The 25,790-nt window shown below is 39.1% G+C and overlaps 2 protein-coding genes across 2 annotated transcripts in view; both read right to left on the bottom strand.

The window, feature by feature from the left end:
• Window positions 1-4,115, bottom strand: part of GLP1R (glucagon like peptide 1 receptor) — an 85,556-nt gene extending 81,441 nt beyond the window's left edge. The window contains 3 exon segments of the mRNA XM_063153347.1: window positions 3,062-3,304; window positions 3,307-3,502; window positions 4,078-4,115. Of these exon segments, the coding sequence (XP_063009417.1) occupies window positions 3,062-3,304; window positions 3,307-3,502; window positions 4,078-4,115 (477 nt within the window).
• Window positions 4,116-14,417: 10,302 nt separating this feature from the next.
• Window positions 14,418-25,790, bottom strand: part of DNAH8 (dynein axonemal heavy chain 8) — a 114,004-nt gene continuing 102,631 nt past the window's right edge. The window contains 7 exon segments of the mRNA XM_063153346.1: window positions 14,418-14,705; window positions 15,163-15,284; window positions 18,250-18,439; window positions 18,525-18,677; window positions 19,193-19,349; window positions 24,228-24,388; window positions 24,764-24,865. Coding sequence (XP_063009416.1) covers window positions 14,418-14,705; window positions 15,163-15,284; window positions 18,250-18,439; window positions 18,525-18,677; window positions 19,193-19,349; window positions 24,228-24,388; window positions 24,764-24,865 — 1,173 coding nt within the window.

Genomic DNA, 25,790 nt, shown 5'->3' with positions numbered 1-25,790 from the left:
AGGCAACAAAAAAAGACCAAAAAACAGTTCTGTGAAGCTTTTGGGAGCAGAAAATGGAGAAAAGGAGTAACTCAGAACCTCCAACCAACCTACTAATGGAGGAATTTTCACCCAGTTGGTGTAAAAATAACCTCTTGGTTATCCAGCTAACCAACATGCAGTCCAACTCACCATCCTCACTTCTGCAAGGTGTCACTAGTTTATAGGTTCACTTCTCTTTCTGTTTCTCAGACAAGCTCTATCTACAGTCATTTTTCCACCCTAATGACTTCTAAAGAACACAGATCTACTGGACAGTAGTAGTCAGGAACCATAGTTCAGTTTTCTCAGCATTAGGGCATGTAACAGAAGACAAGAAATCAAAATGGGCATGGTCCTGTAAGCCTGGGCTGGGCATGCAAACACTTTGGGGACCTCCATGCCCTCAAGGGCAGAGTACAGCACACTAACAAGGCATCTGAAACCTCTCCCCCCGCACTGCATCTTCTCCTCTAAGCTTATCAGGATTCAAAAGTAGCCCTCCTGGAGACAAATATCCAATCCTACACACCCAAGGTAAAGAGGCAGATGCTGCATGCAGAACTAGAAAGCAGCCACAGCAGGCTCCAGAAGGGTGGGCAATGAGCAGTAACTAACTAAACGTGCCCCTAACACCTGCAACCTACCAAAGTCCTGCTGCTGATCGGGAGAACAGCTGGCTGCTGTAGCTAAATAAGCCTCAGTAACAAACTAGTAACTGAGAGCACCAGTAGCATACGTACACACACACACCCACACTCAATGTTGATATTTACCTATTGCTTCATATGTTGATCTTTACCTATTGCTTCATATGTTGATCTTTACCTATGTGCTTTTCTATTCCCATACCAGAGCACTTCAGAAACAAGAGGTGAGGAGAACACAATATCTGTGTCTTTCTACTGAATTCATCTGTTTCTACTTCTACCCAGACTCCCTCTATTATTCCAATTTATCCTCAAAAACAAAAGCAGGGGTAGTTTGAAGAACAGGACCTCCCAAATCACAGCTGTGGCACAGCTCTTTCATGCTCTTCACTGACATTTAAACTACTTCTTTGAGATTATCTTATCAAACCTTTGAGCAAAAGTGCGACACAAAAAAGCAGGATCTGAAATCCAGATCCAAGAGAGAGGCTGGATGGCAGTGAACCAGTGGCCAGCTGCCGGTCAGCTCTCTCAGCAGGAGGGCATCACTGCTCAAGGCCAAACAGAAAGGACACAAGCTTGTCATCAGTAATGAGATTCTGCAATGCAGCCGTGTGCTACCAGCTCTTGGTCACTTTACTACCCTCAATGCTGTAGGGAAGATCCAGACCTAGGAATTACTCATCACTCCGCATTTAAGAGGACAGCATGTAAGCAGCACTCCCTCAGATAAAAACTCCAGACCAAAATTCTTCTTCCTTCTACGTACATTCTTAGCCTTCTCTTCTTCCCTTCCTCACTTGTTTGAGGGGGTGAAAGGAGAGAAAGTCTAAGTAAAACATTACAGCACAATAAATTCTTCTTCCCTCAACTCTGTATCACATCGTTCTGCCTTCCTCTCACACCTGTCTTTCACAGGTTTTACTACCTGCTATTGACTGTTTTTCAGTTTCCTTTAAATACCACCTTTAACACTATTCTAAACTGAACCTGAGAAAATAATTCAGCCAAAGTCTCATACTTCTGTATGCTTATGACTGAGTAGAGTACTTCATTCAGTTTTTCAGCACACAACAGGCATAATCACTGCTCTAGAGAAGTTGTCAGATAAGACCCTCTAGTGTCAGAAAAGGCTATAAAAGTACTTGCTTTACTTCAAGACTGAAGTTATAGTGCTGAGGCCATGGAAGCCTCTTTCTTCTCACCTGCTCCCAGTTCCCAGTAAAGAAGGCCCCTTAGCCCAGAAATATACTTCACTTTGATTCTCTAATGTTGGCAGCTCCACTATTAGTTTGCTCTGTGGTTGAAGCCCAAGTAGCTCAGGGATTTAGACTGTCAAATACCAAATACCTCCACAAATGGAAGCTCCCCAGCCTCTCAGGGCCCCTGTTTCAGTCTTTGGTCATCTTAACAATGAACTGGAATTTTTCCTATGGCAAATTGCGCCTGTTGCACCTTTAAGGGCTGAAGTAGATAGCAAGTAAAACAAACCCACCAAGAAAAGCCAATTCGCTAGACAACCCTACAGGCTTATACACAGTTTGGTATTAAACAGATCCTCTTAGTCCTGTATTGTAGAAATCTGTAACCCCAAAAGGTTTTAGCAACTGGAAAGAAACTGGACAGTGTATTTGATCCATCATCAGTTACACTGTCCTTTCCTTGACCTCTGCAGCCCACAATGCCAGCTTTGAGCCCGTCCTTGTTCTTCCTATAGCAAGAGCCTCCTGCTGCCACCCCAACGCTGTAACCTCCATCCCTCCCCATCAGTCTCTCTTGCCTCGCTGTCCCCAGTTCACCAAACGACAGCCAACCTTTTCCGTACATCATCCCTTCTCTGGTCCTCTCCCTTTTCCCCACTGCCTGCTCTTGCTTTTCACACGGATTATATTTTGCTTTCCCACCCTCAACGCTGTGTCACAGCCGACCCTGCCATCCCCCGCCAGGACCCCGCTCTGGTTTTCCCACGGCACTGCACTTGTTTGCCATTACAGACACGCGTGTTATTTCCTGTGGGTTGATGCCGAGGGGAGCATTACCTCCAGGGCAATACCCTCGCAGCAGCAGCATCTCCGCTTCCTTCCTCCGCTCCGCTCGCCCCAAGCCCCCGCCCGCCCGCCGAGCCCCCGGCGGTGCCGCCCGTGCGGCTCCTGCGCGGGACCCCCGCACGGAGAATTCCACGCACGGAGAATTCCCCGCGCTCCAGCCCCGCCAGGGCCGCCTGTGCTGCAAGCGTCGGCGGGGGCGCCCGAAAAGTGACGGGTTTGAAACTTGTGACTTCTCTTCGCGGCGCTCCCGGAGCCGCGGGCACGGCGGCCCCGCGGGATCCCTGAGGGCGCCCGGCCGGGCCGGACCGGGGCGGCGCCGCGGGGCAGGGGCCGGCACTCACTCACCCGCCTCACCGGGAGCGACCTTCCCGCGGCCGCCAGCAGCAGCAGAGCGAAGCCGAGCGGCGAGGAGGGCATGTCCGGGGGCGGCCCCCATGCGCGGGGGCCCGGCGAGGCTCCGGCTCCCGAGGCCCCACGCCGGGCACAGCGAGCGGCGGCGGCCGAGCCGGGCGCTCCGAGGCCGCTTTTGTAGCGGCGGCGGAGGCGGGGAGGGGCCGGCCCAGGTACAGCCCGGCCCGGCCCGGCCCGGCCCCGCCCGACGGAGATGCGGAGCTGCTGAGGGTGCACGGGCCGGTGCTGGGAGGCGGGAGCGCCGGGGATTGGGTCGGGGAGGGGAAAGAAAAAAGTGGAGGCAGCGCCTCTGCGATCCCGTCCCCCACCTTCTCAACTTCATATTTTATTTTACTCTGAATCTCTTCAGGCTTGAGCGTTTTGGTGACCTTCATGCTGTTCGTGACGTCCAAGTTTTATTGGGTTTAATAATAGTGAATGCAATTATCCATTTATAACCCGAATTTGCAGAGCTGCACGCGGATCAGATCAGAGCGTGGTTTCTAAGTTGAAGACGGGGCACAGGTCAGTCCTGGCAGAAGTATGATGTGTAAATCTTGAGGATTTATAATACTTATTTTCCTAGCAAAAGAAGGCTCTGAATCCGCTTTGTGCTAGATTCACATTACTGTTCTTATTTATTCACTTTGCACTGACTGCTAGAACTAAACCAGCACTAAAGCACCTATATTTGGTGACATTCTACAGCAGAATCTGGAAGAAAGCCATCAGAGCTAGAAGGAAAGCTGAAAATTGAACCAGGAAGTGGGGGAAATATTTCACATTGATCAGTTAGATGCCACTAGAATATAAACAAGTTAATAGCTTAAATATTAATGATGTGTATTAATTTCAAATACAACACAGCATCAGTCTGATGCTTTGGAAATGTAACTAGTTAGAGCATCGATTCTGTGAGATTGTGAAATCATGAAATTCCTCAGAGTGTGAATTGCCAGGGCAGTGCTTACATCTCAACAGCTAACTCCAGACAGAAAGTATCTGCCATGGTGGTTTGGTTGACTGAAGGCAGAAAATATATTTCCTTCGACTTTTCTAAAATGAAATACAATAAAGATTTAAAAAAAAATTAAAAATCACTACCCTCAAGCCAGGCAACAGAAACCTTTAAATAAAGAGAAAGAAACCTCCTCCACCTGGATAGCACCGCCAGCCTTAGCATGGTGCACCTATTTCATGTGCCAATCTTTACTGCTCACTATCATTTCTGCACCAGGCTTATTAATTAAGTTTTCCAGTTAAGACTTCTGCTTTGAGAAGATTCCCAGCACCTGTGTGCAGAGGAGGGCCAGCTGCTTTTGCCAGACCTTAGTAGACTCCTGCCTCCATTGAGAAGCCTCACCAGGGCTACAACGGTGATATATATCCTGTTGGAAGCAGGAATGTTACTTTGGAGATGAACTCTGCTACCCAGAAACAATCCCAGGTAGCTCTTCAGGCATGATGGCATCATACCAGGGGATGGTGACCCAGCAGCCAGGCAGACCATGGCTTAACTATCACAGCCTGGGGTACACTGTGTATCCTCTGTGTTATCCCTGTGGATGGAGCTGGGCATGGCTGATGGCAAGAAAGGATGAGTTGGCTGAAGAAGGATGTGCTGTGTGGATTGGATGGTTCTGTTTAGGCTCCAAAGAATGCATAGAATACAGAAAAGTTATATAACAAGAACTCTGAAAGACACCATGGCCAAAACCCCCACTCTTGCCTTAGCTAAGGGACATTTAAATATTAACAGGCAAACTCTGCATTTGCTAATAAGCTCAGTGAAGTACATGCTGCTGCATACATGACTAATTACTCAATTCCCCCCTTAGATCTGGATATACAGAAGGAGGGAAAGGGGTACAATCTTATACCAATCTTATGACTGGGCTGTGTACAAGCAGGGTAGAAATGTCATCTGGTTAGGGAGAAGACCGACAAGGACCTTGGAGACCACTGATGGGCTCCTCTCTTCTCCTCTCTTCACCTCTCTTCTCCTCTCTTCTCCCTCCTCCCAAACAAGGATGTCTTTATTGATAAGCTTCTGCACACAATTATAATTATTGCTACTATTAATATCTCTATTGCATCAAGTGAATTTATCAACCTCAATTCGAATTTGGATTTCTATTCCTTCACTAAACCACATTATTCATGGATCTGTGATTGCACAAGTTCCTATTCACCGCAACGAGACCTAGAGGGTTGAAACTTCAGTATTTGTGAACCAGTGGCTCATGGAAGTTCCTACTGAACATGACCAGACTTAGGGCCAAGTTTGTTATAATCAAAAATCAAACCCTCTGGTCTCTGAGGACCTGCTGAAACACAAGGGAATTTATTTTCTTGCCAAATTTCTATACTCTTAACAAACACATACACTAGTGTTATCTATATGAATAGAAGAAAAAGCAAAGTAGATCAGAGTAAACTCTGAACAGGTGCATTTTCATTGTATCATTAAGAAGCTATTATCACAAGACTAAACAAATCCTGTTGACTGTATTAAAAGACAGATGGAGAGATGGAAAAGTATTTGTTCAATAAATTCAAATAGTTTTGTGGGGAAATACTGTTGAAAGTATTTGTTGTCTCTCAAATCTGGATATGTTGGATTTTTGTTATATTTATTCATGTTTTTAATAATATTAAATTTTAACTTGGTCTTGTGTCAGTGATTATGCAAGAAAAGAACAGTTTGAAAGTAAGTGAATCATTAAAATGACACTATCCAAGTTTGAAAGGAGCTGGGATCCTTTCAGTTTGAAAAATACAATGCAATGAGTTGACGAAGCTTTGCTCAACTTCAGAATTTTGTTTCTTGAGGCAAGCACTTCTTTTCCTGTAGCTGAAGGAATTCAGATGCTATTTAATATGCAGGACTTGGTAACACCTCTCTTGTTCCCTTACCTTCCATCTGGACCAGACCTCTCATGCATTAAGCAGGAGCTGCCTTGCAGTTACACTGCAACACAGGGATTATCGTCCTTCTATGACCATTAAAGCATTCTTAATGCAACTCACTATGTTTTGAGGGCAAAACTGCATTTTGGAAAAGTCCGGTGTCTCTTTCAATAATCTCCTCTGATAATCCCTTTCTGTGGAGATGGCATAAATGTAATTGCAGGCAGTACACAAAGCCTTCTCAAGGGTTTGGGCTCTCTGCTATCTGAAATTTATCACCACTGGACTTGTATACTGCAGAAAGTAACACCCCTGTCCCACAAGACTGAATGCTTTGTCTCTGAAACCTTCTGAAAGGAAAAGTGTGTGTCACAGAGAAATTGTGTGTTTCTGCTGTGACATGTGCTAAGTGGCAGACATTTTCCTAAGCTGCCCTGCGCAGTATCCTAAGGAATATTATCAGCTTTAACTGCAAGTTATGCACTTCGTGCTTCTCCATTACCAGTAACTACTAGCTTTTATGAACACCATCTTTCATAATAACTTTGTTTGGGATAGAGATACACTCTTGGATCGCAGTGCAAATAGATCTGAACTCTTAGTGGAATTTTATTCCTTTCTACCTTGTACATGTGTATTTGAAGTTGCTGACATCTGCAGAATTAAGTGTTTTCTGAGACTCAGTACTTAAATGAAAACTGGAGGGAGTGGCTGCCCTGTACAGTGGCTGTACAAGCGTACAGCCTACTTGCCTCTGAAAGGCAAGAGCCATTTGCTGTTGTGTTTTATACCTGTAGTGTGCTGCAGCAGTGAATGTGCTTTGGCTTGATTTTTCTCTACAAAGCTAAGAGGAGTTTCAGTAAAGATCTTTCCAAGCTCAATAAAAGTTCAAAGTGTCTGAGCTGAGAACAAGCACCTATGAAGTAACTCAAATAAATCACTTAAAAATCTGAAATATGTGCTTAGGAAAGGAAGAAGAAGAATTTCAGCATTGAATCATTGAATTTGCATGATGTTTGTGGAGCTGTAACTCATATCAATACCTTAACCAAAATAAAAGTTTATCTAAGTGGAATCCTTCTGTGGGCCTCCTGGGAAAAGAAAAAAAGGTATCCCTGCCTGAGCTGGATTATGTAAATGGGAGTTACAAACATATATGCCACAACTGCAATTACAGCACATTGGTGTTTAGAAAGCACATTTAGTCTTGGAGCTATAAATACCTCAGTATCTTTGGAGACACTAAATTACATTAATTGCACCTTGAAACCTGAACTCTGGGTTAATTTATACTTCATAGTAAAACTCAAAATTATCTTATTTTGAGTCAGGACATGACTACTCAAAATACTTATGTGACAGATCACTGTAAAAAAAGTTCTAAATGTTTTTCAAGGGCATGAGGAAGCAAGAAAATTTCTTCTGGTTGCTGACCATCATACACATTTTGCATTAAATCACAGTAATTTTAATTTATTGCTTTTAAGTACTAATTGTTCTGTTACTTAAGTTACCAGCCCACATGTAGGAGAATGTGCTCAGTTCGTGAAATGTCTCATGGAAGATGTGCAGGGCTGGAATGCAGGGGTTGAAATCAACCAACTTTCCATAATTCTAGATGCAAACTCAGAATGAATGAACATAATCTGTTGCTCACTTGTTTTTCCAGACATAAGGCTGTGGTTGTAAGTAACAGAAAACTCCTTTTTCAGCTGTCAGACAGTATGGCTTCTGCACTTTGGGCTATAAGTTTCTTGATGACAACAAAGAAATGAGTGCATATATATATATATATATATTTTTAACTTAAGTTTTGTAAACTACATAATGAACTGAAATAGTTGTATCTACTTTTGGAGTCTAGCTGCCTTGTGGAATTTATTCTGTGTAATAATTGTATGGAGGGAATGATTTAGATGGGTATTTAATCTCAGTACAATACAGTTATCTGTCTTATAAAGAAGAAATTGATTTAAATAGTCTCCTTAAAATGTTGTTGAAGAATTCATATGACTGTGTCAATTTGTGAATATGATCCAGTTATTCCTATATTTAAAAATCTTAGAACTATAGAATTAGAAATGTCAAAGCTAGTTGCACTCTTGTAATATAATAGAAAATAATTTTTATTACATTTGAATTTCTTATCAAAATCCTCGACTTTTATTTAAAACTTCCATATTAAAAACCTTGTTCAAAAAACTTTGTTAAGAATAGTGTTTTGGACTACAGAAGGCTGCTAGGATGAACTAATAATGGTAAGAAATTATCAGCAAAGAATTCAATTTCTCTCCTCATTTTTAACGAGAAAATAAGAAGCTATGACCCACAGAACAAAGGAAGAAACAATAAGTATTCTTATTTTTATTAAGTAAAATTGACTGAAATATTACTCTCCCATCTCCCTCTTTTGTTGTAGTAGCTTTTTTTTCTGTGAGGAAATTATTTGGAAATGCCTCCATTCAATGTTTTCCCACCAAGGGAAACCTCAGTACAGAAGAGGAAGACTGCCTTGTACATATTGTGCAATGATCTAATAGTGGTCTTTCCCAAAAAGATGGAGAGAACTTCTGTCTACTCTGCTGCTTGATGCCTCGTGGGCAGGACCTGTGTCCCCTCAGTAAAATGCTTCCCAAGTGCTAAGACAAGCATTTAGTTGCTTGTCTGCAGTATCTAATATATTTTATTATAAAAATGTCTTTTGAAGAGGGACAGGATGTGTCTCTTGAGAAATAAAACTTTATGGTCTGGCGTTTCTTATCAAAATAGTCCCTGCATGAATGAATGAAATTGGGAACCTGTTTCTTGGATTTCCCATGTGTTACCATGGCTGTGACTAAAGAGAGAGAGAAGGGTACTCTTTGGATTAAATTCTCTAGGTTGTAATTTTACTAGTTTAATAGCTTTCATTTCCATTTACATGCCAATTTACGTTTCACTATTTTGACTTTTTGTGCTCAGTGAGAAGGAGATCACAAACTGCTCATCACAATGTCTTTGAGGCTGTTGCTTATCACATCATAAACATTCCCCTAAAAAGAGAAGGTGACCCTATCCATCCTTCATTTCCATTGCTATCCAGCAGCCTGCTCACAGGTCACCTGAAGGTGCAGGGACAAAGGGCAGTTACTTGTTGAATGCAGTTCTCTGAATTACTGTGTCTGTAAAAATGATCATTCTGTCTCCAAGTGGCTGTTCACAGAAATCCCACTTTGGTGATTAGCCAGCAGACTTTGAGAAAATAATATTTGGGATTTTAATCAGCTAACCTCTTGAACAGCCACTCAACTAACCTGAATATCAAGCATAAGCATATAAACTCCAGCAGGAGGAACTACTGAGTAGTGAACATATGCAGGAAGCTGCAGTTTACCTGCTAAGGCATCCTGCCACAATTACTTGGGAAAATGAAGCATAAGGTGAATTGAAGGAGTCAGCCTGTTGGTATTGAAGTTGTAGAACCACAAAGAAAGTCCAGGAGTTGGGACGGGGTGAGGGAAAAGGCAAGGAGTCCAAGAGTAAATTCTTTAAGTGTGTCATTTTGTCCTGGAAATAATAAAAGATCGTGTTTTCCTAATGTTCAGAAGGTGGAATGACATTTCCCTGGAGCTGAATGAGAGTTAGGTGGGAAATACTGATAACTGTCTGTTAATTAAGGTAAATGTTGGCACTGAGATTAAGGATGAATTTTGGATGAGATCTCAGTATTCAGGAAAAATGATAAAATAATTTTGATAGGACTAAATCTCAAAGGAATAGTGTGAAGAGTATCTTGCTTCATTATAAAGGCTACAAGAATCTAAGGCAAATTTTTAGATCAAACAGCAAGGTAAGAATTAAAGTCCTAAAAATTAACTTTTTAACTGGTGGAATGCAATCACTAATCCTTTTTGACACCTGGGAATGTGAAGATAGCAGAAATTGGATAAGCTGGATCTTGTATTCCTGGATATTCCTAATTACTAGTCATCTAACTAACTAAAACCTTGGTTGAGTCATTCCTTTATTAAATAGTCAATGCAGTAAGCCAGAGACTATTCTGATGTCCCCAGTGATATTATCAGCATAGAGTTATATCAAATAAATTAGAAATTGTAATGGAAATAGAGAGGCATAGAAGTGAGTCAGATGTGCTAGCAGTGCCTTACTTACCCATGCTAATATCTGCTATATAAAAACCACAAGGTATTTGTCACAGCATGCATTGCAGTTGAGACAGCCACAATACACAGGGTATCACCATACAATTTCAGAAAGTTTCAACCCATACAGAGTAACATCACAGCACCTCAGAAAGCTGCAAGCATCTGCCCTTCTTATTCTTTAGCCCAGCCTTTTATACCCCTCATGTTCCTGCATTGCACCTGTGTGCCTCTGTTCCCTTTGTGGTTGGTCAGTGCCCCTGGGCACTCCATGGCTCATTGCCTCCAATGCTGCTCACAGCTGTGCCCACTGGGGATGAGGCTGGGCCCAGCCCCACTCCCAATTACCACAAACTCTGTGCCTACATATTTCTAGTTGCAGTCTTTCTCTGGATTTGACCTTTATCATGGACCATTGCTAAGTTAAGAGTTTTCCTGAATTTCTAAAAGTTAATGTATGCATGGCTCTTGGTGCTCTGAAGGCAGTGCTAATCACTGGAAAAGACATGGGGTTTTGGCATTCATGAAATTAGACTCACCTCAGGAATATCCTGCTTGTGTGATGCAGATAAAGGCACCAACTCCTACAAAAATATCAATATACTTAAAAAAGCACCTTGCACATTCCATACATTTGATTTTCAGTATTTGTGTCAACAGAAACACACTTATATACTGCTGCCAGATGTTCTTCAAGACTTTCAAAAATTATGTATTAGTTTAAATATTAAAAATAGATATGGTCAGTGAATGAGGTGACTGACTAAGAAAACAGTGGGTTGTGGCATAAACTATGACTATTCTGACCAAATTTTGATTACAGCTGACCCAAATCTAGAGGCAGAAACAGAGGGTGTCGATGAAGAAAATGATTCTATGGAATTAACAAATCTTTCAAGTTAAAACTTAGCTGAAATGTTACCTTCTTGAAACAAGCTCATTCCAGTCAGTGGTTTTGTGAGGTTTAGGAACCTGGACAGAAAACAAATCATCCCCTTCCTGCCATTCACAAGCTCTTTTCCATAGTTTTGTTAATTCTTAGCCACTGTCACATAAAATCTCATTACACTGCCAAGCTCCAGCCTTCTCATGAATCTTCACCTAAGAAGAAAAGGTTCTGTGAAAAGTGAGTATCTTGAGGTACGAGCAGATCAATGGCTCCCAATTAAGGTGTCCATTCTAAAGCAGCAGGAAAGAATAGAAGTGCCTTCCCTCATCTCGCTGGCTTGGATTACCTCTGAAAATCAGAGTAAAAGGGCAGGAAAATTCTTCTGGGTGACACCAAGGGAGGAAAGAAAAATGCACATAGTGAATGCACTCTCTAAGCCAGTTCTGGACATGTTCTTCTTTACATTCTCAAACACAGACCTTTGTGAGTTGGGTCTTCTCTCATAGAGACTAATTAAGTGTCATATTTCAAGTACTTGTATTCTCTTGATCATCTGTTAAATATTTGTGTTTTGCTGATATGGTGTTCCTTCCTTTGCCAGTTTAGGCACCACAACACTGTCTCACAACTTAAACAGCAGTAACTTGAATAGCAAATCAACATTAAAACATTCAGAGAGTAACTTTGTGTAGTTACTTTTAAAAACACAACAAACTGCGTTAATTTAGGAATTATTACAATATTCATGAGGTATAGAGGATTCCTGGGAGTGAAAATTCTTGAATTCAGATCTTGAATTCCTATAGATAATTCCTGGGAGGAATGACTTGTGGTTCAAGTAATTAACTGCACTTCTTTAGATGTTGGAAGAGCTGGCTGTAAACAAATAAAGTGTAAGAATACTATCTCATGTATGCCTAGGACATGAAAATACTTGATAAATATTCTTGAAGCATACAGAAACAAAAAAAGTCTTCTGAATACATAGTAGATTGTTGTTGTCACAAAGCATAGATTATTTCCATAAATTAACTGAAAAGCTCTATGAAAATTAACATTCACTGTAACCTGAAAGTAGTGAGCTAATGCATGTTATTGAGGAAAGAGAATGGAACAAACCCCTAGACAGCCTCAGAGAAGATGGGAAATGGGGATTGGACTCTTGACAAACAAGAAAGAGATGATCTCAAGAATCTGATGCAATATATGATATAGCTGAGATAACAATATACTATTCATCTCTATTTTTGCTATTATACTGGATGGAGAATAAAATCATCTGCAGTGTAAGTTATGTAACTCAGCACATTAATTTGTACCTTCCCCGCTATTTCCCATATAGGCTTTCACTTGTAAATGTGTCGGTGCACATCTTCTACCTGTGGAGGCATTCAAGGTTACACAGTGTTTCTCCATTGTAATTAAGCTAAAAGGCTAGACCAGGAAAAAAACATCTAGGAATGAATACATGTAGTTCTTGTGCTGGTTTTTGGATATAAACTGTTTTCCCCTCTGTCCCTGCAGTGAGTATACAGGACACGTGCAAGAATGTGGAGGGGAAAAAGCCAGGGCAACTGACCCAAACTGTCCAAAGGGATATTGCATAAACATGATGTCATGTTCAGCACCAAAGACTTCAGGAAAGAATGAGGGTAAGGGACATTTGTTCTCATTAAATCTGTCTTACCAAGTAACCATTATGTGTGCTAAGGCTCTTCTCAGAAAACAGCTAAACATCTGCCTGCCAGTGGGAAGCAGAAAATAAATTCCTTAATTCAGTTTTCATTTGCGTGCAGCTTTGCTTCACTTATTAAACCGTCTTCATCTTGGCCCCCTTCTTTTCAGCCTCTGATCTTGCAATTCTTTGCCGCATTCTGTTTGGGCAGGGCAGACCGGGGCAAGCCACTGTGTACTTAGCTGATGGTCAACCCACCACAAGTTCTCATATCAGTATTGCAATTACTTGGGGAAAAATCTTTTGCAATTGGAAAGTCAGGTTTTTTTCTTCCTTTTTTGCAGATGTAGGCACAAATACATAAAAGCCATTAAAGTTATCCAACACCAGCAGGTTTCTTGTATTTGAATCTAAGTAAATCTATAGAAGGGAGAGAAGAAATGTTTTACTTAATGGCATTTGGAGATCTCACTTTTTTGTTACTCTGCTCATAATGTTGTGTCTGTGTATTGTTATTTCCTTTATGCCACGGACTTTCTGCAAGAGGATATCCCAGGACAGTGACCTCCAGTAGAAAGCCAAAGGACTCCAGCAGGAGGAAGGGCCTTTTATCATCTCAACAGATGCCCAGGACTTTGTCAAGTAGTAGCTGCACTTTGCCACAGCAGATGCATTTGAACACTCTTGAATGGCAAAAGGAAGAAAGTCCAGTCATGGGGTGTAAGTGAAAAACTGTGTTGTCAAATAAAGGTATCTGAAGGAAGAAGCTTATTGGAGATAATTAAAGAGATAGTGTAGACTGCATGTCTTGTTTAGTATTACATAAATAGAATTAGTTTAATACTAATTGTATATGGAAAACTCGTGGTTAGGATATTCCTGAATATCATCACAGAATAATGCTGTGAGGGTCATTTCATGGATTGCAACCCACACTTTAGAGCTACAAGGAAATGCAGACAAAATAATTATACCTGTAAATAATCTGGTTCTATAATTAAAAAAAATTCCATATTTAGTAGTTAGAACTGTTCTACTTCTGTTCCCACACAGCTAAACTGGACAAAAAACATACTGGCCTCTGTCAGATATTCCAGCCACAAACATTCCTGGTGTAGTTTTACTTAATCTAGATAGTTTAACTAGAACAAGTGAGATCTGGGAAAGCCCAAGCTTTCCCAGAAAGCTTTCCATCCAAAAAATATGGATCAACTATATTTTTTGTCATATAGTTTCCTGCAGACTCACAGCAAATGAGGTGTGTATCACACAGAATCTAGGAATTTAAGTTTGTATCTAGGAGATTTTAAATTTTCTTGTCATCATACATCACTGAAACACAAGCTAAAAGTTCTACATGTGAAAGAATAAAAAAAGCAAAGTTGTTATTTTTGTAAGTTTTAATAACATTTTATTTGACATTCTTAAAGCAAATATCCATTTAAAGTAATATAATGCATACTTCAAAGAGTACAAGCAATGAACTTATTTGGAAAGATTTATTTCAGAACTATCAACAAACAGCCAAGGCAAACTGAATTTGCTGACAGCAGAGAAAGAACATCAGTAAGCCAAGACTGAAATGCAATTTCTAGTATAATGACAAGTAGCCTCCAAATAAAGAGCAGTAGAAGAATTACACATTTAGTTTGTCACAGGTGCCACATACTCTTCTGCCAGAGCAGGAAAAGCAGCTTACTTGATGTCACAGAGAAGAGCCACTCCTCTCAGAATCCAGTGGTCTGGAGACTTTGCTGTCTTTAAAAATACCTCTGTAATAAAGTTCAAATCTGTCCTCTTGGGTTTCTTGTAAAGAGGACAAACATAGAGCCTGGGATCCCTAGGTCTGGTTGAATCAACAGCAAACATATGGAGCACAGGCAGCTGGACAAAAAGAATCTTTGGTGAAGACTCAACAAGTATGCTTCTTCGTTTGTCCCAGCCTGCACCTTCCAAGAAGAGCCCATAGATATAAACTCCTTCCTGTGTGAAGAGTAAGCAGATACATCACAACACATAAAGCATAATTTTTTTAAACCATTAAAAAAAGTGTAAGTTTTATAGTAAAAAATATCTGACATTGAATCTCTTCAAACGATTTTATTTTAAATTATAATATAATCCTTTTTCAGAAGATAATGCTACTGAAATGGAGGGCAACAAAAATTCTTTAATAAAGTCTATATACTACAAAGTTTCATGTAAAGTTTACTATAAATTCCAAAAATTAACAGGTGGTACAATGAAAACAGTTCTTTTAACTAAATATTTTTCTTAATTAATATCTTCATACTTAGTGTTTGGCTTCTATGCTGAGCAAAAGCATTAAGGTGAAGACAGTTATAACTTTTTCCTCTATCAATACAAAACGACTCAATGGTACATAATATAAGCTAAATACCAAAATTAATTCTGAAACATCTTTGCATGTCATACGTACAGAAGGAGGTGATATGATTTCTTCCTTGGTCAGCTTTAGCACATCATTATGTACTGCAACTTTATCCAAAGCCCAGTCTTTATGTGCTCGAGTCGCTTCTTGTTTCATTGCTGTCAGGAATCCTTGAGAAATTAAGCCAGACATTTAGTATTTATCTCACATTATAAAATAAAATCTTGCTCAGTTATTAGCATGATTCTGCACTGAACTTGCAGACAGATAATCAGAGTTGTATTGGAAATGGAGCATCCTGACTAATGATAGCAAACTTTGCTTTGGGACCAAAATAGGAACAAGTGACAAAAGTGGTATACTGTGCATTACACCAAGAAAAATATTTTTAAATGGCATGTACTTTTTTCTTCTATTAAATTTCTATTAAGAAATATTTGGTCAGGACGCTGACTAACAAATTATCATAAGGCAATTAACTACAGGATCCATGATAAAGGTGTCTTTCAAGAGAGAATTTCAAGGCAAACAAGTTATCCATTGTGTGAGCTGATGTTTATGTAAAGGCAACTTAGCTAAAAGAAGGGGATGTTTTAAATGAAAGAAGTAGAATAAATTTCATTGATGGAAAACAGAAAATATGTGTCTGAATATGATAATAAAACCACTATGTGGGTGTGAGGAATCTACTCAATGCAGTGCCTATGAGGAATGAAAAACGTGTGTTTTGTTAGGGGAAAAAAGGGTGTCAGATGGAAATTAAGGTGAAGGATGACATAACTGAGCAGCAAGTTAGGTGATTTTTTGAGTATTGTTTTGAACAGACTTTACAGAAATTTGAAATAGGAAAGGTTTGAGATGCAAAGGGCTGAATAGTTTAAGCACAGAGGACTGAGCAACAAAGAGGTTTGGATGTGTTATAAAGGAAAAAGCTACAAAACCAGAAACACCTGTACCAAACACCTGGTTGTTTCTTCAAGAGGAAGAAAGAGAAGTTAAAGAGAACTGCATTCTTAATAGTGATTTTCCTGGTGAGCAGTATTACAAATATAGTCTGATCTTACAAATATACTCACCTCACCCCTACCCACAGTACACATTTTGCACTTAGCAAACCTCTCTCTAGCTGAAGGACTACTGTTGGGTTTTTTTAACACAGAGGTTGAAGCAATAATAAAGCTCAAGACCATTTGTGTCTCAGGTCGGTTGCCCGTTAGGCTAAATGTTTTAATTTGTCAAAAAATGTGGTCCATTATCTTCTTTTACACCACTGTGAGTGCTGCTTTTGAATCATCAGAGATCAGTATGATTATTAGCTGTGCCACTTAGTATACAAATGATGTTTTGACTGGCATCCCAATACCATCTTTTGATAATAAATTGGATGAACTCCAGGCACCTCAGTTGTTTCTGAAAGTGACTCTAAACCAGACTTGGGTATTAGTAGTTTTTACAGTTCTGGCAGTAGGAAGGCCAGTAAGAACAGAAGCATCACAAAGCAAAGGTAACTCATATAACATTCAAGAATTTCAGAGCTTAGTTCTAATTAAAACAAAAACACTAAAAAAAACCCCTCACACACACACAAGTTTCACACACAAGTTTCTTATGAGAATTTTGTATGTGTAGTTGTATAGGCTGAAGGAGATTCTCTTAGGAACACACACCTTATACCTTTTTTATTCATGAAGATGGTTAAAATTTGTTTTACCTCCTCTTTCCTCTAAATTGTAAAAATATCAAGCTATAACAGATAATGATAGATAATGTTTACTTGTACTTCACAGCATTTCTTTAATGGATTTGAAGAAACTGTTCATTAAATAACCTGTGAAAAGGATACATACATTTTGATGATTCTTTGTGAAAGACAAAGAACTGCTATAAATTGTGGTACTATTGCACACTCATAGCCCACGTTGGAAGAGACATGGGAAGTTCACCTGGTCCAACCTTTCATAGGAAAGGGAAGATGAGGTTATCTAGCACCGTCCAATTACATCTTGAAAACCTCCAGAAGTGGGGACTCTACCATGTCTCTGAAGAGGTTGTTCCAGTGAGTGATTGCTCTTACTGTACTGTAAAAAGTCATTTTGTCGCTACTGTAACATCTTGCTCTAGATTAAAGCTCTTCCATACTCGCAACTTACAATTTGGAATGAGTTAAACAGCTTCAAACTAGAAGAATAGTATTTTCTTTAAAAGCTGTATCATTATTATTAAGTATACTTTCTTTAGAAGTTGTATAATATCATGCTACAATATGTCAGCAAGATTAAGTGTTTTATTTATTAACCATATGTTTTCCTTCTTATAATATAAAAACTGTGGCTTTGGGTCAGACTAAAAGGTCAGAGAACCATAGAATCACTTAGAATGTTTGGGTTGAAAGGGACCTTAAAAAATCATCAAGTTCCAACTCCTCTGCCATGGTCAGGGCCACATACACAAAAAAAAAAAAAAAAAAAGAATTCCACTAGACCAAGTCCAATCCAACCTGGTCTTAGACACTGCCAGGAATGGGGCACCCACACTTCCTTTGTCAATCTGTTCCAATGCCTTAATCCCTCACAGTAAAAAATTCTTTATAGTATCAGTTCTAAACCTACCCGTTTTCAGTTTAAATCTGTCCTCCCTTGTCCTATGACTAAATGCATTTGTGAAAAGTCCCTCTCCAGCTCTCTTGTAGCCCCCTCTAGGTACTGGGAGGTGCTATAAAAGTCACCCCCCAGAGCCTTTTCCCCCTGGCTGAATGGCCCCAACTCTCTCTTCCTGCCTTCATAAGAGAGGTGCTCCAGCCCTCTGATTGTGTCCATGGCCCTTTGCTTCAGCCGCTCCAGCAGGTTCACATCCTTTCTGTGAGGGCCCCAGAGCTGGATGCAGCACTCCAGGTGGGCTCTCACCAGAGCAGAGCAGAGCACAGCAGAGCAGAGCAGAGCAGAGCAGAGCAGAGGGGCAGAACCACCTCCCTTGCCTTGCTGGCCACGCTCCATTCAGCAGCCTATGCTAAGGTTGGCTTTCTGGGCTGTAAGTGCACATTGAACCCATTTTCCATCTTGGCTCCTGTGACACATGCTGGCAGCATAACCATTGAAATACAATACATTACTACTCAAGTCTTTTCAGTAGCCTTACCTTGCGGATTAAAGAATCCAGTTATCCAAAACACCTTTGGTCTTCCTTGAAATATCCAATTAGATAATTGAGTATTTCTCTCCAAAAGGTCAGTAAACCAGAAGCCAAGTGTGGAGGATTCCCAAGATACTCTTTTCCATACTTGAGGGATTCGAGCATCATACATGTTATCAAGTGCATCTCTTAAATTCTGAAAGAATTAAATAATATTCAAAGTAAATAAATCAATATTTTAAAGCATAGTATTCCATATGTAGTGGAAGCGCTTTACTTGCCTCACTCATAACAATAGTTCCATCTATGGCTAGTTTCAGATCATTCAAACTGGTGCGGACAACTGTGATCACCCTCTGCATGCGGTCAATTTCTTGACGAAGAAAAATATTCATCGAGTTTAGTACTCCCATTTTAACTAAACGAGCCTTTACCTAAATTATGAAAGCACAGAAGAAATTTAGTTAAGTCTAAATCATTGAAATGCCATTTTAGTATGCAACATTTTAGCTACCCATGTGTTCAGAAAAGTAAATATTAGATTTGTGTATTATTCAACTAACACTTATCTCCTTACAACTGCTGTAGTTTTTACTTTTTGTCTGACACTACCCAATTACACATGATTTTGCTAGAACAGGACTTCACCCAGAAGGCCCAGGAGACTGCTATCACAAAATGTCAAGACTGACTTTTTTCTGTTTTCCCAAGTAGCTTTGCAAATCCGAGCGTAGTCTCCCCAGCATATCTCCATGGCCAATTGTTAGATGTCTTGATTTTAGATAAAAAAAACTTCATACTAATTCATGCTGGTAGCAATAAGGGTGTTGGTACCTTGACTCTGCTACTATTTATATGATCTTTTGTACAATTTGGCATTTCTTTTTTGGAATGTGTAGTGGGAAAACTCAACAGAGAGAACAGTAGGACATGACTAAGGTTAGCTTGCCTCATGAGGTACGTAATCTGGAGGAAGTTTCTCTAGCATGTCTTCAGCCAAACGATAAACAACTGATTCACGAGTTTCTCCAGATCCTCCAGCACTTTCTTTAGGCTGAATGTTGGTAATGGTATCCAGAACATCAGCTGATGTATTTCTCTGGTATCTGAGAGGATGAGGAACATGCTATGAATTACATAGAATTTTTTAATGGTTAATGATAATTTTGTAGAACACACAAAAAACAGTGTGCTATGAAGTCAAATCAAAACTCGCACAAAATTGGTTTCCTTCGCATCCTGCACCAACCATAACACACTGCATAATACACTGATCATGAAGGTTTGGTTTACCAAAGTTTTAAAGAATATGAACTTCCCTCTTCCCTGTTACACATTTGCTGTGTGCCTAATTCAGGGATAAGAAGGAGGTCTACAAGCTGAGATTGTGAGGGGCAGAAAAACCTACGATACCAGGGATTCTGAGGAAAGAGCATATTCCTGATTAATGTCTTCTAAAGAGCTATTTGTTGAGAAGAAACAATAAAAGTTTTGTAACAAGGAAGAATATTTGCCTCATTTAATTACTTCTTAAAAGTGTAATGCAGAAACAGGAAAAGGTGGAGGTATAACTCTGAAAGCTGCCCCTTTGATAATTAGTAAATCCATTCTGCTTTCAGATGTTTCAGGATTAATGACAAGGGCTGCTAGATTTACAGCACTGCAGGTAAAAAACTTCTATTCCATAGTGAAGCATGGGCAGTGCTAATGCAAATTAATGTTCTGAGTCAATACAAAAATGTGAATTAAATTTGTGTGGCATTGGATAATGAAAGATGGTAGACCACATCAGTCCTTCAACAGAATAATTACAGGAGTATTTTTGTTGGAGTGCTATCCAGTGGCATAGAGCTATGAGAGGGAATAAGAAAGAAAGCCTGAAGTACTGAAGTGTCAGCAGTGCCTACTTTTACCTTACGGAATCAGCTACACGAGGAACAGACATCAATGAGTGATGCAGGACATACATTTACACTGATTCAAAGCATAGATTTGCATGTCAGCATTACTTTTCAACTTTCCTATGATACCCATCTCCTTCTATTACTTTGTCATACATAATTATATAAGACATGAAACCAAGGATAGAATGTGTGAACTAAAGCACCTAAAGATGCTTTGGATACAGTGTCACAATACCAGAGAAGCTAGATACTAAAGTACTTCAGAAAAAAAAAAAAAAAAAAAAAGTGTGAATGCAATTATAAAGACTATAAATCAGAAAAATGGAAGAAATACTACTGGGATTTTGCTTCTCTGAGGACATAATTTCTGCTTCTAAAGGTAGGAATGGTGGGGGCTTTCAAGGATTTTCATAACCCTTGACTTTAGACTCAAAACTCTCAAGCTTTTTTTCAATTTATGGCCCCATTAAAACAATGAAAGATTTATTCAAGATCACATATGAGCAGAAAAGATAAAAATTCTCTTGGACTCATGGCTTTATTGGTAATTTGGATGACATACTGGTGGTTGTAACCTTTCCTTTTTGTCTTGCTGATTTAACAAGTAGTGATTAGAGATATGTGAACCTTCCTCTTCATACTGTAAGCACCATTCTTCCAATTCTGCTGTCAGACTATTTTATATAGAAGGTATGGGTTCCCTGATTATTACATCAATTAAATTATAATAAATTACAGAATTTTAAAAATGGTCTTTCTAAATCTAAAAAAAAAAAAAAAGGAATAGAAACTGTTTTAAAAAGAAGGCAGTATGCAAACTTTGGGTATTACAGCGACCTGAGGAGGTCACTGGGGTGAGAGAAGGATGAGAATCTTGTTTCTTGATCAGAAGGCTAGATTTATTGATATATGATATATAATACATTATAACTATACTAATAAGAATAAGGAGAGAAGTTGCAGAGCCTGCTAAGCTAAGAACAGAATAGAATAGAATCTAAAAACAAGAGAGTTCTCTGTCCCTGTGTTCCAGAGAGCTTGCCCTGTGATTGGCCCTTAATTGTACACATGGAACATGAACCAATCACAGGTGCATCCTATTGCATTTCACAGCAGCTGATAATCATTGTTTACATTCTCTTTCTGGGGCCTCAGCTTCCCAGAAGATGCACAAATCCCAAAGAAAGGATTTCTATGAAAAAATGTCTGCGACATTTGGGGGAAAGGAGAGAATGGCTTTTGAGAAACAGCATCAAAGGAATGGAATCAAAGGTGATACTGATTGATGATATTCCTTTCTTAAATTACACAAGCTAGGAACCTTCTGAAGAGGAGAACTTAAGTGAATCTGGCATAAATAATACTTACTCTTTGAACAAGACTTTTTTGTAAATAAAAATAGAAAAGACAAAAATATGTATCTTGGTCTTTACATAATTAAAAGTAATTTTCCACTGCAGAAGTGAGGTTAAAATACCAAGAAAGAATTTCATTTACATACCACTGGGACATATTCAACATAAAAACCACTCTGGAACAAAATTTTTCTGGGCTTTGGAAAACCTCACTTTACTTTAGATTGCAAATAAAATGAAGTATAGATGCAAACAATAACAATAAAAAGATGGCAGAAGTCTGTAGAGGAAGTACCGTGTTCCTGAGAACAGAATCAGTTCCACGTGATGGGTTGACCCTCATCACATGTAGATATTTATGTGTAGATGTCTCCATAACAGCTCTTTGTCTCGATTGCTCTATTCAGCTCATGTATTTTAGATGTCTGCTTTGTGATGAGAGAAATTGCACTTTACAAGGATCTATTTTTCTCTATTACTGTTAAGCAAGTCTAGAGTAAGCAGAAAGGAAGATACAGCAACATTAAATGAATCTCATTTATAGTGTCAGTGTTGCTTAAAGTATGTAAGATAAAGTGCTCAATACGTATTTATATTTTTTTCCCCATAAACAGTATTGTAAAGTGAATTGTGTCATAAGATGAAAAAAGAAAATTAATTTTCTGTGGATTCTAGGCTCCAAAAAACATTATTAAGAGTATTCTCTCAAGAATTTGGACGTAACATACTATTATTATTTGATAGCTGGAATATGTGCCATCAGGGATTTTCACTGGAAGTGAAAACTAAGAAAAAATGCACGTGACAGAACCATTGCCTCAGCTTTTCGTAGAAGACAGCAATATCTATTGCAGCACGGTGTTCAAAACCTTACATTCATCAGCCTGCAATAGCTTAACAAAAATCCAGCTACATTTAAGGCTTTAGAAGGGAACCAATTGGGAAGGGGTTTTGGCAGAAGATTGTCAGAATATTCCTTTCCTGCTCAGGTACCTGTTAACTATGTGGCTTTGCAGAACCTATGATTCATACAGCAAGTTAAAATCATTCTCAGTGACTTCAGGTGTTAATCCTAAATGAAAGCATTGAAATTCATTGAAGCCTTACAATTGTAACCAACAGATTGAGCTTTTGGCTGAAATGTAAAACTGCCTCGGTAAATTAGTGAGAGATAAGATTTTTCTTGTCCTCAGTAATAGTAACATGGAGAGGTCTTAGCTCTCTCAGGGTTTCAATCCTAGCAGTTAGCTTTGTGCATACTCTGAGATGACTTGGTAAGATATTATAAGGAGAATTTGAATAGAATTTTATACCCTATGGGATGTTAATCCATTTGGTCTGTGCGTCAAAGATGAAATTCAGACACAGCAGCTGTACATTGTTACTTATAACACGACCATGATAAAACATGGAAAAAAGCACTAAGCCATTGTACATTTTTCCCAAACTCTAAAGAAATACCTACAAGGCAAAATCTACAGGAGAAAGAAAGGGGCTAAAGTAACAGGAATATGTGGAGGTACCAAGTGGAAGAAAAACTGAGAACTAAAGAGAAATCAGAGAGCTGTTCCTACTCACTAAAGCTCCTCCAAGAGTATTAGTCTCAAATTTCCTCCTATAAATTAGCTCTCCTACAAGCCTAATTTTGGATCTACAGCATGTCTCTCTTCAAGACTTTGTTTAGCTCTCTGTTAAATCTTGGCTCGTCTTTCTTCTTTAATCATTTCTGTAGGGAGGTCTTGCAAGTATCAGGGAAAGACTTGAAACAGAATCTACTCTCAGATTCTTTTCTTCACAAGCATATATTAAGAGTGGTATGTGCTAGTAGGAGTTGACAATAAGACTGTGTACTCTTCTCACAGCGCACCTAGAATACAGGCCTCTTGACATGGCACCAGCCTCTCAACTTTGACACTGAAAAATTGTGGGAAATTACTGTTTCATCCAAAAATATTAGATGATGTTAGGTTTTCACAGCAGCTCTGCATTTCAATATTTAAAGGTAGAAAAATAGCTACATGAAGAAAAAATGAATGTGGAAGGTGGACATACTGCATATGAAAATGCAGTATTTCATGGAAGAATTATTAAGAACTTCAGTGAAAAAAATATGATGATGTTCATATCCTTTCCCAGGGCATATAATATTACAGAGAAATAAAGGGCAAGCTATTACACAGATTGTTTGGACTGGAAGAGTGAATTCAGTCAAAGATAAAATTTAAAGTGGAGCTAGTACTTGGTGAAGTTGAAAAGCCTCTTTTAAATAATGGAAATGGCCAGACCGACTGCAACATAAGTTTGTAGTTGCATCCAAAAGGCATGCTTGTAAATCAAATGACAATCCAGAGAATCATATAACAATTGTGCACAGAAAAATAAACTGCTTGAAACAGAAGCCAATACTAGAAACTTTCTCTAGTTGAACTGTATAGATCAACAAATCACATGTTCATATTAAAGTTTCATAATGTTTTCAATTAAAAAAAGTAAAATCATGAGGAGTAAGTAATAAGAGTGCTTTAAATGGACGTGTAAAACACAGCTGAAGATACTGCATTTATAACAATTTACATACACAGGAAGTGTTCCACTTCAACAGTGAAATTCACATGAATCCTAGATTTCCAATGCAAAATATACTTTACTTAAACACTTGATAGGAATTTGTTCCCAAATACTAAAAGAAACATTCTCCATTTTCAATATGTTGAGACCTACTTACGTAATATCAGCATTGGGATGGAGACCAAACACCTCTGGGGTGTCCATGGCAGGAAGTAACTGGATGTATTCAAAGTACTGTTCCAGAGTTTTGCATACTGGAATTTTATAGCCAGTATAAAAGCAGAAAGCACTGTCAAACATATTTTCACTAAACCATACCTGTGAAAAATCCATGGGGAAAAAAGAAAGACAGCAATTATTTTGCTACTTAGGGGGCTTTTAAACCTCACTTTTACTCTTGGAGGATTAGGGTTCTTGTTTCAGCTACTGCATCTAATTTTACTTTAAGACAACTGTAAATCATTAATAATTATGTCTACTAAGTTTGACTCCAGCTGAGTCTTTTTAAGCTTCTGCTCCTCACCAAAGAGGAACCAAAGGGAAGATCCTCACTGCCAAAGAATGATGTTTTGAAAAATTTGATTTACTTTGAAAACTGGTGAAATGCATATTCAGCAGAAAGAAGACCTTCTGATTTCTGTATTACGGCTACCAATAAACATGACAAATAACCATATTTCTGAGATCTCCTACCCTTGCAAAGCAATTGAGAAGACGTTTGTCATAGTCATCTGTGACTCGGCCTCCATACTGTACTTCTCCAATCATGTAGCGTACTGTGTTCCATGATATCCCCTGGATGCAAGTAAAGTACATGAAAGACTATACTTATTATATGTAAGAAGAAGATTTTAATTTAAATACAATCTAAAACTCATTCTGAAATGTAAACTGAAAAAATTATACATAACAATAGGTTATTTATAATGTATTTACTGAGCTCAACCCTTCTGTAATTTTATAGAAGGGTTGGGCTTGATCCTGCTACTATAAATCCAGAATCACAGGATCATTTACATTGGAAAAGACCTTTAAGATCACTGCATCCAATCTTTGACCAAACACCAATTTAGACCATGGCACTAAGAGCCATGTCCAGTTGTTTCTTCAACATCTACAGGCACAGTTATTCCACAGCCTTCTTGGGCCGTCCATTCCAATGCTTGACAACCCTTTCCACTAAGAAAATCCTCCTGATGTTCAACCTAAATCTCCCCTGGCACAGCTTGAGGCTATGTCCTCTTGTCCTGGCACTGGTTGCCTGGGAGAAGAGGCCAATCCCCACCTGGCTACACCCGCCTTTCAGGGAGGTGTAGAGAGTGACAAGGTCACCCCAAGCCTCCTTTCTCCAGGCTAAACACTCCAGGTTCCTCAGCCACTCCTCATATACCTTGATCTCTAGAAGTAAAATCTCATTTTATATATATATATATATATATATATATATATATATATATATATATATATATATATATATATTTCACTATTACTTGTTTGACCTAAAATCACTCACAGCTGCTATTGCCTCTCTTCTTACCCCACATTCCATCCTCCCTACACCACCCCTTCTTCCTATTTCTCATTTTTCTCTCGTGGCTGAGTGCTGCTTCATAAGGAATGGCTATTCCCTGCTAAGCAGTAGAAGATCTAATGGTAGCTGTAGAGAGGTTTGATTTGCTCTATCAAACTCGGTAAATATTTTAGCTCCCTTTCCAAAACA

The sequence above is a fragment of the Melospiza melodia genome, chromosome 3, assembly GCF_035770615.1.
Source record: "Melospiza melodia melodia isolate bMelMel2 chromosome 3, bMelMel2.pri, whole genome shotgun sequence".
NCBI lineage: Eukaryota > Metazoa > Chordata > Aves > Passeriformes > Passerellidae > Melospiza > Melospiza melodia.
This window is presented reverse-complemented; position numbering and strand designations above follow the sequence as displayed.